General features: G+C 38.3%; 1 protein-coding gene across 1 annotated transcript in view; it reads right to left on the bottom strand.

Annotated features, from left to right (window-relative positions):
- The window catches only part of OTOGL (otogelin like), a 95,274-nt gene that overhangs the window by 46,613 nt on the left and 33,327 nt on the right, over positions 1-15,334 (bottom strand). The window contains exons 25-27 of the mRNA XM_068401736.1: positions 14,613-14,751; positions 791-925; positions 264-407 (exon numbers count right to left, since the gene is read on the bottom strand). Of these exons, the coding sequence (XP_068257837.1) occupies positions 264-407; positions 791-925; positions 14,613-14,751 (418 nt within the window). The remainder of the gene's footprint in view (positions 1-263; positions 408-790; positions 926-14,612; positions 14,752-15,334) is intronic.

Below are 15,334 nucleotides of genomic sequence, written 5' to 3'. Positions count from 1 at the left end.
TGCATATCTGCAATGTTGCAATGTGTGGATCAACAGAGTAAACATGCATATAGGAATCACTCCTTCTCTTCAGGAGTCCAGCCATTAAGTCACATTCTCCATCTATTCTTACCTGGGAAATGCTAGCAGCTGAACACCGTGATAAACAGCTATATCACTGGGAAAGTTAGTCATGAAGAAAAGACAATCACAGTTATTCAATAAAGGATCACATCAGTAACACAGAGAGCTACACAAAATCTTGGGTTTTTCTTTTGGCTCACCTTCCATCGAGGTCCAACTTTAACATGCATCATTGTCTTCTTATCCCACAGAATTGTAATGTCCTGTTCTGCGAAGTGTATCACAGTATAATATCCAGCCTTCCAAAGCTGATAGTTAGATTTGTTTTCCCGTCCCCTTAAGGTCTTCTGATAGAAATGAATATTTATTAAGATCTAATAAAGTAATTCTACCAAGGTATGCAGCCAGTTAACAACAAAGTGTATACTGAAGAATACTTTAGCATGTAGCTGGATCAATAATATTACTAGAAATGTTGTTAATACTTTGATATTTTTGTCTTTTCAATCATTCCAGTTTGCTTTGATTTTGAAATGGAATGAAAAATTTCATTCTCAAAATGAAAAAATAAGATTTTTCCTAGGACCTGCTGCTTTATCCGGGCCTGGGCACTCGTACTATGTTAACTCAGACTGAGAGACATTTTCCAAAAACATACTCCTTTAGAGTTGTAACTTTACAATGTTTATCTTAAAGGGCAATCCAAAAAGGAAAGAAAATAACTAACCTGCTTCTCAGAAGGTTCACTAAAATAAATCTCAGTGTCTCCAACAGTGATGAAAACATTCTTCGAGCAAACAATATCATTGTCAAAGCACTTTTTGTTCTGAGCAATTATAGATATATTTGAGTTATCTGTGCTCTGCAATATGAAGAAGACATCATTTTACTTCTAGATTCAATTGCATTTCACTCCTTCAGATTTATTCCAGGCATACCATCACAAAAAGATGGATAACTTAGTATTTACACATCTTTGAAATTAAATTTAAGAAAGCTAACAAACAAGGAAATGCATTTTTTAATTTAAAGCTGAATCCACAACCAACTCAAACTTTGGAGTTAAACATGAAGAGACATTACATTCAGCTGTGAGTCCTCTTTCTGAGGACTTCACAAACTCAGAGGATCAGCCTACCCCTAAAATAAGCGTCTGGTTTAGGCTTTTAAAATGTGTTTATATGTGAAATCCAATATTTACTGCACGGTATGGTTATCAAAATCAAGACATGCTATAAAAAGAGTTTTATTTTTAAACCAAGGTACATGAGATCAAGCTGGTTTCATTTTTTTAAAGCCAAGAAACCTACCATCTGTCAGTAGTAGAATAATTTTTGTACCACCACTCAACAAAATTCATGACAAAACCATGAGTCATAATGTTGTTGAAGGGGGCAAAGGTTTCTGCTGATATTTTTGTGTGTTTTTTTTTCTTTAACATTTAGAAGATTTGTCTACTCTATTGTCTTTTGATTTGCTCGTGGTTTAGTACCCAAAATTCAAATTTACTGCCTTCCCAATCCCATATCTGTTGGCTCTCCAGCCTGTAAATTAATTTTGCATTCTAGGCACATAAAATCACTTTTGCACCTTGGCTCAACATGTCTGTTTATTCACCTACAGCTTCTGTGGTTCTTCTGTACCCTCAGAGAAATACATGCACCTTCTAATTCCCCATGCTAGGATTGGTATTGGAACAAAGGAGACCAGCTGTATTTTCAGAGTTGATAACACTACCACAAACAAAAATAAAGTTGAGTTACTCTTATTATTTCTTATTTTAATTTGTCTTTCAATTCATTTCTGTACCAATCCTTGCAAGTCAACAAGAAGCCATAACTGTAGAAAAGACTTGAGAGAGTTAACTTCATAACATTAATATAAGCCAATAACAGTGCTTCTGAATTCAGTTTAATGTTTGATCAAATTCAGTCCTACAGTCATTGTAAACCTGAGGTGGCAAGCTATATATCTCACCCGCTGAGTCATCCAGTCTTATATGACACACTTGGGTAGTGCTGAAAACAAAAAGATGTTTAAACTTCTCTTCTTACTCCTACCGTCGTTTAAACAATCTCTGAGACTATGACTAGCAGAAAATAATTGCAGGTGCTAATGGGCACAGTGGGCAAGATGGGAACGGTGGCTTTTAGCAGTTCTCCGGTCCTGGGAAATCCTCTTGGCTCCCAGCAATGCTCTTGGAGAGCTCCACTTGGCCAAAATGGGAGGGATCCCTTGCCTTGGTTTGTGCCCACAGCATCTCTCTCCAGAGCTTTGCTCCCTCCCTTGGTCAGTGTACCCCTGAAAGGTGCCGGGTACATACTCCTAACTACTCCTTGCCTGTCTCACATTTGTACCCTTACTTGTTCTGTGCTTATCAGAATTCAAAAATAAAAAAACACATCAGCAATTTTTCCTCACCAGTGAGAAACATTGCATATAGAAAATATGGGTGCTACAGGAAGCAGCTTTTTTTTCTTTTTCCTTAATAAAAGTCATAGTGACCAAACTGTTTAAAGAACACTTCCAGTCTAAAAAAAAAAACACCCAGCCCAAGCTGATGGGAAATGTAGAGGTATTTTTGTTGCCACACAGAAGAGGTGCTACAGCTTTGCTGCCCTTAGTCTAGTGCAGCCCACAAGCCAGAGGATGCTGCTACTTAGCATAGAAAACCCTCTACAGCAAGCGTGAGTGAATGCAATGAACATAAGGTATGGGAGACCGCCTGCAAGCTTTATGATACCCTAATGCCAGGGCTTAAGAAACAGGTGGTATGTGTTAGCAATTAGCCTGGAAGACAACAGTTAAGGTGGGTAAAGTTAGCCACTAGCTGCTGGTGGTAAGGGGGTGCAGGAAACCAACCTTTCATGATTTAGCAGGGAATGTGGTTTAAAAATACTGAAAGCTTCAAGGGTAAATCAAAGTTCATCTGTTCCGTTCTGCTGTAAAGTTGTTTTAGGTCGCACTCAGAGTAAAATTGGTCACTACCTTTTTGGGAAATACACTGTGTTTTAATTAAGCCAGGCTTGCTGCCGGAGTCAGTCCAGTAATTATTCCTCTCCAAGTCAGATAACAGCCCAGAGCATTTTTTGATTTATTGGAGGTGATGTGGTAAATTAAAAAGGAGACAAACTCATTAGTTTGGTAGATAGGATGCAAGCTGATATATTCTGTGCTGGCCAAATGAAAAGTGAGCAAGGAAGCTACCTCCCCACCATGAGTCTGTTCAAAAAGAGACTTTGCTTGCACTCTATGGGTCTATTTGATGCTTAGGACATTGTGGGCTGTTTTCATTGCAGAGTTCATTCCTCTTCAGTTAGCTTAGCCTCAGTAAAGGGGGACACTCTGAGTTAAGAGGGAAGCAATGTCTTCACTGTAAGAAAAGAGATGGAGCGCTTTTTTAAAAATAAGGGTAGTTAATTCAGGCTAATTATCCCACAGTAAAAATACACCTTTTTTGGCAATGAAGACAACTTCTTGGAGCAGTCGCAAGTAGCTGTATTAGCTACGCTAATTGAAGCTGCTGCCTGTGCCTTCTGACAGTCCAGGCCAATTCCTTCAGCTGAACAGCATCAACATACTCAAGTCAGAAGTTTTTGTGTATGGTTGGGATTTGAGCCAAGGGCAAAAGTTGAGTTATATTTCAAGTTAACTCTGCAGTAGAAAGAAGCCTGGAGACAGGGAGTGTTTTGCTGACCAAAGCCAGAACAGGGAGTCCTGAAGACATGTGAAGTACTTCCTTACTTGTAGGACTACAAGTTGCTGTTAAATTACTAGAAATGATGCAGGACGGAAATGCAGAGACAGCGGTGGTGGTTCAATAGAGCTATGAGTAAACCAGTCATTTAAGAAAAAGGGCTTTGCATTAAATCCTGAGTCTTCTGTGCTTTCTCTCTTTCTAATTAAATCTTAGATCTAAACCGAAATATAAAAACACCATTATGGATCATGTATCTCTTGTGGCTCAAAACTTTCACAATAATATTTGCTTTACATACATACCCTTGCCATTCTCTCCATGCACCTCAATAAAAATTGGGTCTTTTCCCACCTGTACAATACCAGCCAAGTTCAAAGTTGAATGACAGTTTCTATCCTGGTCTTCAAATTATTCTGTAGCTGCTATATGTGCAGCCTCTGCTTTCAGCAGGGAAGAAATAAAGTGCAATTGAAACTTAGCACTTAATTATTGCCAACACAAAAGAACGAATGGGGACTATTTAGATAAAGTGAGGATCATCTTTTAATGTTTGTATAAGACACTGAAGTCTCAGGCAAATCTCAACAGCTTTTAGGGACTATGATAGTATAAAAGATAAGGATTAAGTTCCATCTCTCTAACCTGCACTGGATCCACACAGGTATGAAAACAAGCTTTTGTCACTACCTCTGGAAGAAATGTCTAAGTAGATACTAGGAGCACGTCTAATGAATAACAAGGTGGGGTTTTTTGTTGGTGGGTTTTTTTTTTTTCTGCACAGTCTTTTTCCAAGGCAGAGTTGCTCTTTACCTTTTTGGGTAAAATGCACCCAATGGGATGTACTGCAGTTCATCATGTGAAACCTACTTAGGCTGACAGAAACTAGAAATAAAATGGTTTTCCCACTGCAAGAGTATCTTCCCACGTAAATTACCATATCCGGCCTGTTCCAACTTAATATCAGTTTCTTTGTGATAACATGGAGTTGCCAAGCAACAGGGAAGACAGAGTCACAGCTCCGGGCAGTCAGTCAAAAGCTCATTGTCAGTCCTGCTTCTCAGGACATTCTTTTTCTAGACTTCACTGCACTTTTTTTTCCATATTTTTTCCTAGCTGAAAAAGCAAAGCACTTCTTTCCTCTTTTTTTTTCAGTAGTGCTTGGGAATGCTAGGGTTTATTTTTGTTAGAAACTTTCTATTTCAATATCCCGTTAGAAATTTTCTATCACTATCAACCAATAACAACACTGTGCAGTGTGCTTACATAGTCAAAATGCAGCCCGGAAGAAGACAATTTAAAAGTGCCTGTATTTATCTTCTTTGAAAGTTTCATTAAAATCTCTCTAACTGTTCAGTGTAAAGACTCACTCTTTTCCATTCTTAATACCCTGATTTCCCCATTTTTTTTGTTTTGTTCCCTACAATACGCTAACTTGCAAACCAGGGTGGTCATAAAAGCATCTAGGGACTGGATAGAGATAGATTAGTCCTATTTTCCTTTTGTTTTAATGACTTTTTAAAGGTTTTCATATATAGCCACATGCACAAACAAATGCAAAAAGCTCTAAAAATACTGAAAAAAATATACAGTAGTTTGAAAAGCAGAATTTGCTTTCTCCTTCCTACATATTTTCAGAGAGAGACAATTAGCTCCGTTCAGCCTTAACATTTCAGGACATTTAATGGAAACTCAGAATTAATTTGATTGTTGTTTATTGGGCTCTGAGTTTTTGAAACTATTACTTCTAGTGAGCTCGATCCTAGGAGAAATAAAGCATCTTAGCCCAGATTTAGTGAGTATTTAGGCATAAATATTTGGTTTTGGAGAGCAGACAAATGCCTTGGCACCTGACATGATCTTGGTCTGTTAGTTTCTTGTGCCATTTTGCAGGGGGGGCTGATCTCCAGGTAATCAGTGAAAACACATTAATTATGCAAAACTCTCTTGCAATTTACACAAAAAGCATCTCCTATTGGAAGGTTTCTTTCATTTTGCTGGTGTGATGATTTCTTCTGTACCATTTCAAAAGTATATGTTTACATTCTGCATAACTTTATTTACCCCTTGCTTTTGTGTCCTGTACAAGTTTGTATCGTCAAATGCTTTTCCCTATGGCTATTCAAAAATTGGAGCAATATTGCTTGGAGTCAGCAGATGGCACTGATACACACTGTCTAAGTTTGGGAAGAAATCCATGGGAAAGTTGGGATACAATATTATAGGAAAGATAGTAGGTGATCCCCTTACAGGATAGAGAAAAGGAATAGTAATAATACTTATTTTTCCACTGGTGTTATGTATTTCTATACAAGTATTTTAAAAAAACACATTTAGGAACTAAGAACCTAAGAGCTAAATTGCTCATGCACACACACATGCACACAAATTCTCTTTTCCTCAGCATCTACTACAGAGCTGCAGATTATGTGATTATTTTCACTTAAAATATGGCAAAGAAACTTGCAATACACCTGTAAGATATGACACATTTCTAGCATTGTAGCTCAGTTGAGTAGAAATGGAGGAGAGCAACATGACTGACTAGATTCACTGATGCAAATTCAAAGGGAGTGAGATTATTCCAGCTACTGAATCACCCTCAAACAACTTTTACATATCTGCTAATGCATCCATGATAACTCTTTCCTGTTTCTTTAAAAGTGACTTCCCAAAAGGATACACCTCAGGCAGAATAAACTCTAAACAACTTTTGAGTAAGATACATTACAAGTATCTGTGTGTATGTATACAAACAATAGGAAAAAAAATCATTATATCATATTTTCTTTATTATACACAGTTTTTTTGTAGTAGATTTTATGGCAATATAGAGTTGTTGGGTGTTCTGAGGTTTTGTCAACAATACTTTTTTAAATCGAAATAATTTTTAAAAATCTACTGCTAATAATAAAAAGTACATGATGGAATATTTTACTTGACATACTTCAAAACCTTGTTCTACGTCAACATTTCTTAATTTTGAAAAAGTTGATTCATCAGATAGAGATCACTGGAGAGGTTTTGTTTTTCTTTTCTTATATTTTAAAAGAACTATATTAAAAGGTTTGAGAAAGATCATTTAAAGCAGATTTTCATTTGTTTCATTTACTTAGCTTTGCCTGCTTGTGTATCAGATTTCGCTTTTGCACAGGGCACATTAGTGCAATCCCTTTCTAATTAAAAATGAGATATTCTGAAGATTAAGGATTTGGGAACATTCAAATATTTGTTTCCAAGTGACACATTCTGCAACACGAGCTATTCTGAATCACAAATCAGCAGCAGAGTTGGTGGTGTTAGTTTTAAATATCTAAATGGGTATTTATATAAGAACTGTTAGTATTGTTTTATTAATAAGTGCATGATAAATGTCAATATTTTATCATTGTTGGTTGTAATGATAAAGCATAACAGGAAAAAAAGGAAAAAACATAGGGGGGACAAATTTGCCTTTTCTGAGATCCTGCAAATGATGGCAAGAGCTAGAAAGCTGGAACTTGCACAAAGCTTTTATTTTTTTAAATATAACGAATATTAAATTTGTTCATTTACACTGCTGAAGTTTAGTTTCTATGCATTCAGAAACAAAAATACTCATATCCTGACCTAAACCAGAGTAAATTTAATTCACAGTTCTCATAGCTCACCGACAGCACAGAGTCAGAGGCCATAAACTGCTAAGCAGCATCTGCAGGTGACTAGCCTGAGCATCCTCCCACTTCAAACACAGCAAAAGGCTTTCATTTTACTGCCGCCAACATACTGTGCAGCTTCCTGAAACAGCAGCACATGATCACAGAATCACAGAATGTTACGGATTGGAAGGGACCTCAAAAGATCATCTAGTCCAATTCCCCTGCTGGAGCAGGATTACCTAGACCATATGACACAGGAACGCGTCCAGGGGGGTCTTGAAAGTCTCCAGAGAAGGAGACTCCGCAGCCTCTCTGGGCAGCCTGTTCCAGTGTTCGGTTACCCTCACTGTAAAGAAGTTTTTCCTCATATTTATGTGGAACCTCCTGTGTTCCAGCTTGCACCCATTGCCCCTTGTCCTGTCAAGGGATGACACTGAGAAGAGCCTGGCTCCATCCTCATGACACTTGCCCTTTACATATTTATAAACATTAATGAGGTCACCCCTCAGTCTCCTCTTCTCCAACGTAAAGAGACCCAGCTCCCTCAGCCTCTCCTCATAAGGGAGGTGATGCTGGGTTTTGCTCATCTTTTACTGCTGTATCAGTAAAGATGGGCATCAACAGTCCACAAAGCTGTACCCACCAGAGGCGGTCCAACTCAGGCAGTCATTCTTACAGTGAACTGCCTTTTCAGGCAGACATCAGATTATAACATTTTAGAGTCAGTATAGCCAAAGGGCTGTTGGATGCTGAACATTAACCTAAAAGCAGAAATTCAAGGTGAAAAGGTCACTTTCTTCAAGCTGTGTGGTCGCTAAATGGCAAGGTCCTCAGAAAGAGGATCCAATTTCTGAGTCACACCATGAACACACCGCCTCCAAATTGCCATTCTTATGGCAAGAAACTTTTCCCGAAGCTTTTCCTGGAAGGCCTCCATGCTAATCTGCACAATTGAAAGAAATCTTTCCTTTGTTGGAGAATAAAAGTGATTAATTTACTGCAGAATTTAATGGTCTGGAGAATCAGATGGTGGAAACAGAAAGGCATGTAGAGGTAATTGAGTCTGAAATCATTGATCTGGAGAAAATGGAACCAGAGCATAAATCCATTGCCAACTGTAATCAAGTCTTTTACTCGCAGAAGGGGTAGAACAAATGGAAAAACAGGTACAAGCCAACACTATCTGAGCACTGTGCTTCCCAGCTGAAGACAAGGACAGAAAGGATGTCTCCCATAGGGAGCTCACTACTGACCCTTACAGGACTTCCAGAGACTTAGGAAAAAGACAGCATCCAGAAAGGTTTCCTCTGAAATCATGGGACTGATGAAAAGCAAATTGCTGTTATTTCTTTGCAACTAGAGCAGGGAAAACTATTCACAGTAAATAATATTTTCACTGAAATGTAGTCTCTCTTTTTTTGGACACAAATTTGCATGCAAATTGTCAAGAAACACATCATTATTTCTACACAGTTACTGTTGCTATAAATTATTTGACAAGTGTTTTAGGTGGACATATTGGCATATCACTTACTCATGAAACTATTTGCTGGAATGTGGCTTTGAGGACTAGACCTGTTAATTAAAAAATTAAAGACATTCTTATTGGAACTCCATGTTACAGTTTTATTCCCTGAATAGATGAAAATTACTTTTAGAGTCAGGTTTCCAATTTAAAACATTTGTAATTTCAAATTCAAAGTTATTTACTTTCCCACTAAAATCTTCAGAGTCTATTAATAGAAAATATTTGTCTTAACTATGAACAGTCAGCTTGACCATGTTGGTTAACCATGAACGTGCAGCTTTAGTCCTCCATAGGGTGACTAACAGCAAGCGGAATGTATTAATTTTACAAACAGGCTATGTGAGACACCATGAAAAATACTATTTCATTCTATAGGTTTGCCAGCTTCATGGATCTACAGACTGGCTATCTAGCTTAAATTCATCAATATTCAGATTAGCTGAAATTAAGCATTTACATGATCTGCACTGATAAAACTTAAATGAGTTGGTCTGCTAAGTTGTTTTTTTTTCCTTTGAAATTACTGAGGTTTTAAAATGTTAGAAGAAAATATTGATGTCTTCTCTGTGAATGCCATTTATCCACACAGGGTCTTCACCTCTCAGTGTGTAATGTAACTTCTAATTCCTTGAAAAAGATTAAATTATCATTTCATGAGACATTACTGCCCTAATTTTCTTAATTACTGCATTAAATATTTTTGGTCGTTTTCTGACCAATGAATATATCTTTTAAACTAGTTATAAAGGGCTTTTTCATATATCTACTGTCACCTTAAACAAAAAGGCCTGACAGATGATACTGATGTTGAAAACAAAGTTTGAAGTTTCATAATTGGCTGAAAGTTAGTACTTAATTTTTCTCCCATAAGAGCGCAAGAGCTCCTTATTAAAAACATAGTAAAAAGATGAGGATGACTTCTTTGTTTGGTACAGTGCAATACAATAACAAATTAAAGAGCTGTTCAAACATATCACATTTAGGGAGACTAACAGCCAAATCAAACAGGGAGGGCTGGTAACATGGATGGGAACAGCACATTATTATGCCACTGGGGACATGGGATTCAGATTGTAATTCTTGGACTCAGTTCTATGTCTGGGAAGAACTAATATGCCAACAAATTTATTGCAGTTATAATTTCCCTTATTGCACTGCTATAACACCTGCGTTTAGAGTATGTAAGATAGCAGAGACAATGCAGTCCACTTCTCACAGGAAGAAGATTAGTAAAAGGGAAAGGACAAAGTTATTACAGTGTTGCACATACAACATTACAACCACTTCAGCTGTTCTGATTTCAGGTGTTTGGTGAGCCTTTTACATGTTAGCCATAAAAATCAGCCTCATAACAGCACTGTGAACTACCATTAAGTCAATGGATTGTGTACTAGTAACTATCAGATCTATGATGTTCTGTGATACCTGACAGGTGGGGAACATGAAGCACACAGCACATACCCACCATGGCAGGGGAGGTGGACTAGATGATCTTTAAAGGTCCCTTACAACCTATTCTATGATTCTATGATTTAAGTTAAAAAAATATAAATGTTGGTTTGTAGAACAGGTAGCATGATTTAGGTGGCAAGACTGCCCTGGATGGCAGTGCCTGACAAGGTGTTAGGCAAGGCATTTAAACTTTTGCAACAACATATGCTTTCTCATCTTTTATCTGGCTTGATTATTTGGATAACAGGCTATAAAAGGCAGGGCTCTCTTGCATACCTTCTGAACAAAGAGTAGCTCAAGGAAGACTCATTATGTTACTCTGATACTACCATTAAAAAATGGCACTGCACGTGGCCACAATGTAGGGGAGGATGATAATGAAGAGACAGCCACGGAAACCTCTGCTCTAGGAACAACAAAGTGTATTTCAAAAAAAGAGCAGCTTCATCATGCTGTTATGTCTGCACATATAATGTAGTTTAACCACATCAGTATGCAGTATAACTGTGTACATATATGTGGTACAACTGTGGTGTAACTATGTACATGCAAATAAAAGCATATGAGAAATTGGAGAACAGATGACACTTTGGATTATTACTCAGGCTACCACTAGGATGATGCCAATTACATCTGTTTCATATATTTTTCTCACATAAAATTCCATTCCTGCATAGCAGTAGCTAATTTAATGCCTATCATCACGGTAGCATAGTTACAGTTATTTTTTGTGTTCACTGATTTGCATATTTCATTGTTGAATTTCATCCTCCATTTTATCATGGCAGTGTTTTCTGCCATAAGATCTTCTTTACCTTTTGGTGGTCCATCTTTGTTTCAGCTGTTCAGACTGATTCTTTGCAATCAGCATACTGCACCTCAATCCTCACACCACCTTTTCAAAATTGTTTCTGAAGATGCTGAACTTAGGTGTCAGCATGGGTCCCTGTGGGATGTCACGGGATTTCTTCATTCTAAAAAAAGGCCATTTGTTCCTATCCTTTAACTTCTAATTTGTGTTTCAAAGAATCTTCACTCCCATCCTATGAGAGACTCGTCTCTAAAAAATACCGAAATCTGTCTCCAAAAGGTCTTTAAGCTAAAATACACACATATTGACCTGATCATCATCATCCATATGTTTATTGTCTTCACAGAATAACTCAGCAGATTCATCTTGTATGAATTTCTTTTACAAAAAAGAAGCATTCAACTCTTCCCCATTATCATGTCATTTCTCTTTCTTTGTTATAATTTCTATTAATTTCCTTCATATGGAAATCAGACATATTGGTCTGGTTACTGCCAAATTCAGCCATTGAGTCCTTTTAAAATATTTGGTTATATTTCCATCTTCCATTCCTCTGATTCCAGGATTGCACATCACATAGTTCATCAGTTCTGTGTTTTAGTTCCCTCAAAGGTCTGGGCATCTGCCATATGATCCCATCCTTTTTTTCTTCCCCACCCCCCCCCCCGCCAAACTTCTCCAAACATTTCACAGTCAAAAATGAACCCACAGATACATCATCTGTTCCAGACATAATTATGCAGTGCCTAATTTGGGATAAACAGTCCTTCCATATAGATTATGAAACTTTTCCGTACACTAAAGAGAAAAGAAAAATGATGAACAAATTAGGCCATACTTTCTCACATTATCTAAGTTTGGGGGGAAAAAAACAGTTTGAAAAACTGAAAGAAGTCTGAAAAGTCTGAAAAGCAGATCTATGTAGGCAGCATTTTCGTCATTTGTGTCATCATGTTCACCTGAAGAAAGGCCTGTTGGCAGTGTGCCACATGCCTTAATTATGTGGCTGCCAAATTTATTCTTGGACTCCAAATGCTCCCCATGGTTTGTTTCCAGATAGGTACTTTCTCACGCAGAAGAGTGGCAGGTGACATTTGATTGTAAAAGCAAAACATTCCAGTATCATACTAAAGTGTGAAAAAGCAGCATAGATTTGTCTTACACACCTCTCTGACTGGACGGCATAAGAATTAAGAAATGACAACCCACCTTTCCACCCCATCATACAGGCAAGATGATTTTACATTTAAAGTAACTCCTATTTTCTGCATCTTAAAGGAGGAAGGTTTGTGCAAAGGTTCATATACCTCTAAGAGTAAGAGCTCTTTTATGAGACAATATGAGTGGATGTGGTCTATCTCGATTTCAGTAAAGAGTTTGACACGGTCTCCCACAGCATCCTCGCAGCTAAACTGAGGAAGTGTGGTCTGGATGATCGGGTAGTGAGGTGGATTGTGAACTGGCTGAAGGAAAGAAGCCAGAGAGTGGTGGTCAATGGGACAGAGTCCAGTTGGAGGCCTGTGTCTAGCGGAGTCCCTCAAGGGTCGGTACTGGGACCAGTACTATTCAATATATTCATTAATGACTTGGATGAGGGAATAGAGTGCACTGTCAGCAAGTTCGCTGATGACACAAAACTGGGAGGAGTGGCTGACACACCAGAAGGCTGCGCAGCCATTCAGAGAGACCTGGACAGGCTGGAGAGTTGGGTGGGGAGAAATTTAATGAAATATAACAAGGGCAAGTGTAGAGTCCTGCATCTGGGCAAGAACAACCCCATGTACCAGTACAAGTTGGGGGCAGACCTGTTGGAGAGCAGCGTAGGGGAAAGGGACCTGGGGGTCCTAGTGGACAGCAGGATGACCATGAGCCAGCAGTGTGCCCTTGTGGCCAAGAAGGCCAATGGCATCGTGGGGTGTATTAGAAGGGGTGTGGTTAGCAGGTCAAGAGAGGTTCTCCTCCCCCTCTACTCTGCCCTGGTGAGGCCGCATCTGGAATATTGTGTCCAGTTCTAGGCCCCTCAGTTCAAGAAGGACAGGGAACTGCTAGAGAGAGTCCAGCGCAGAGCCACAAAGATGGTTAAGGGAGTGGAACATCTCCCTTATGAGGAGAGGCTGAGGGAACTGGGTCTCTTTAGCTTGGAGAAGAGGAGACTGAGGGGTGACCTCATTAATGTTTATAAATACGTAAAGGGCAAGTGTCATGAGGATGGAGCCAGGCTCTTCTCAGTGACATCCCTTGACAGGACAAGGGGCAATGGGTGCAAGCTGGAACACAGGAGGTTCCACATAAATATGAGGAAAAACTTCTTTACAGTGAGGGTAACCGAACACTGGAACAGGCTGCCCAGAGAGGTTGTGGAGTCTCCTTCTCTGGAGACATTCAAAACCCGCCTGGACGCGTTCCTGTGTCATATGGTCTAGGCAATCCTGCTCCGGCAGGGGAATTGGACTAGACGATCTTTCGAGGTCCCTTCCAATTCCTAACATTCTGTGATTCTGTGATTCTGTGATACATTCCAGGAGTTTGCTATGAGGTATTCTTATCATCTTTATCAAACCTCTCTCTTTTTAAATTTTTTTTTAACAAAGAAAAAAATCTGGAACCAATCTATTTCATTTCACAGCTGTGAATACTCTTACTAAAACGTACATGAAATAAACTATTTGCAGTAGTCCTTGTTGAGAAACCATGCTTTTTCTTAAGGTTAGACAATTAGGGTTGACAGAAAATAAGTATTCTTCTAAACACATTACTGTAACTCAGAAGACAGAGTCTTAGCCTTAATAATAGCAACAATGATAATAAACAATAGTGTTGTTAGTAAGAGAATATATTTCTAAATGTCAGTAATGGTATTTTTAAACAAAAAAGGCTAGCAATGTACTGTAAGTGTGTGCTATGAGGAACATTAGCATGTAGCTGCCAGACAATCTCAATGAAGGATTTCATTGCTGAATTATGAAATCATTGTGTTTGATTTTATTATACACATACACTCGAGATCTGATGCAGATCACATTCAACAGGGATTCCAAGCAGCCTCAGAGATCCTCATTAACCCTCTGCCAAGCAGAGTCTGTAGATAATTATTAAATAAATCTATAGATTATACCTAGTTCTAGAACAGTTTCTATAGTGTTATTCTTCACTCATTGTGATAAAAGCGTGGTTAAGGTGGAATGGAAAACACGGTTTTCTATTTTTTTGTAGACGACTTAGATACGTAAGGACACACCCATGTACATTTTCAAATGACTGAGCATGAAATGTCATTTACAGATTCTTCCTTTGAGATGCATCTGTTCTGCACCTGTTTTCTTAATGTTTGTTTCTATAGATCATCTCCCGATGTTCAAAATATTTGCCCTCTCATGGAAACTTTCACTTGGACACATGGAAATGTATGAACAATCCTCCTACCTTTAGCAGGTAAGCTTGGCAGTCACTAACATAATCATACTCCAGTCCATCAAAGGTATAATAATGTCGATCTCCATAAATAGTGCATACAGCAGGACAGGGGTAACTAGTGCAATTGAATATCCCTCTCCGACAAACACTGTAAGGAAAATTAACAATCAGTATCTTCTCACATCAGGGTCATTTTCTTTTTATCTTCAAGAAGAAGCTTTCTTGGGTTCTTTATTTCAAGTCACACAGAAATTCATGAAAGGATGAATAGTCTTAGACCTTGAAACACAGAGCTATTCTGTGGTTTGCTTCTGAAATTATTGGTGATGCCATGGCAGAAAAGTGCTAAGCATTTTGCCATCAGCAAGTCTACAATAAAAATGCATAAGAAATGAGTGCAAAATCTTAAATTTTTTATGGCTTACGCAAATATTTCCATCACTGCCTCCAGTATAGATAAGACACTGTGCCGCAACATGCTCATTCATAAAACATCAATATTATATTTTTTCTCAAGAAATGTTGATAAATTTTCTGAGATGTATACTGCATATATTCAATGCAAAAGACCTCCAGTTGCTACCTGTAAGATTTCAGGCAATCAGACAAGTACGAAATGAGTTTAAGAAATGCTCATATTTTGTGGGATTACTTCTGTCAGCTCCATTCAGTGACTTAGATGAATTTGTATGAAGGTAGCACTGACAGCCTCGTTTTGCTTGTGGAAGCGT

This window comes from Nyctibius grandis, chromosome 5 (assembly GCF_013368605.1).
Source record: "Nyctibius grandis isolate bNycGra1 chromosome 5, bNycGra1.pri, whole genome shotgun sequence".
Classification (NCBI taxonomy): Eukaryota; Metazoa; Chordata; class Aves; order Nyctibiiformes; family Nyctibiidae; genus Nyctibius; species Nyctibius grandis.
This window is presented reverse-complemented; position numbering and strand designations above follow the sequence as displayed.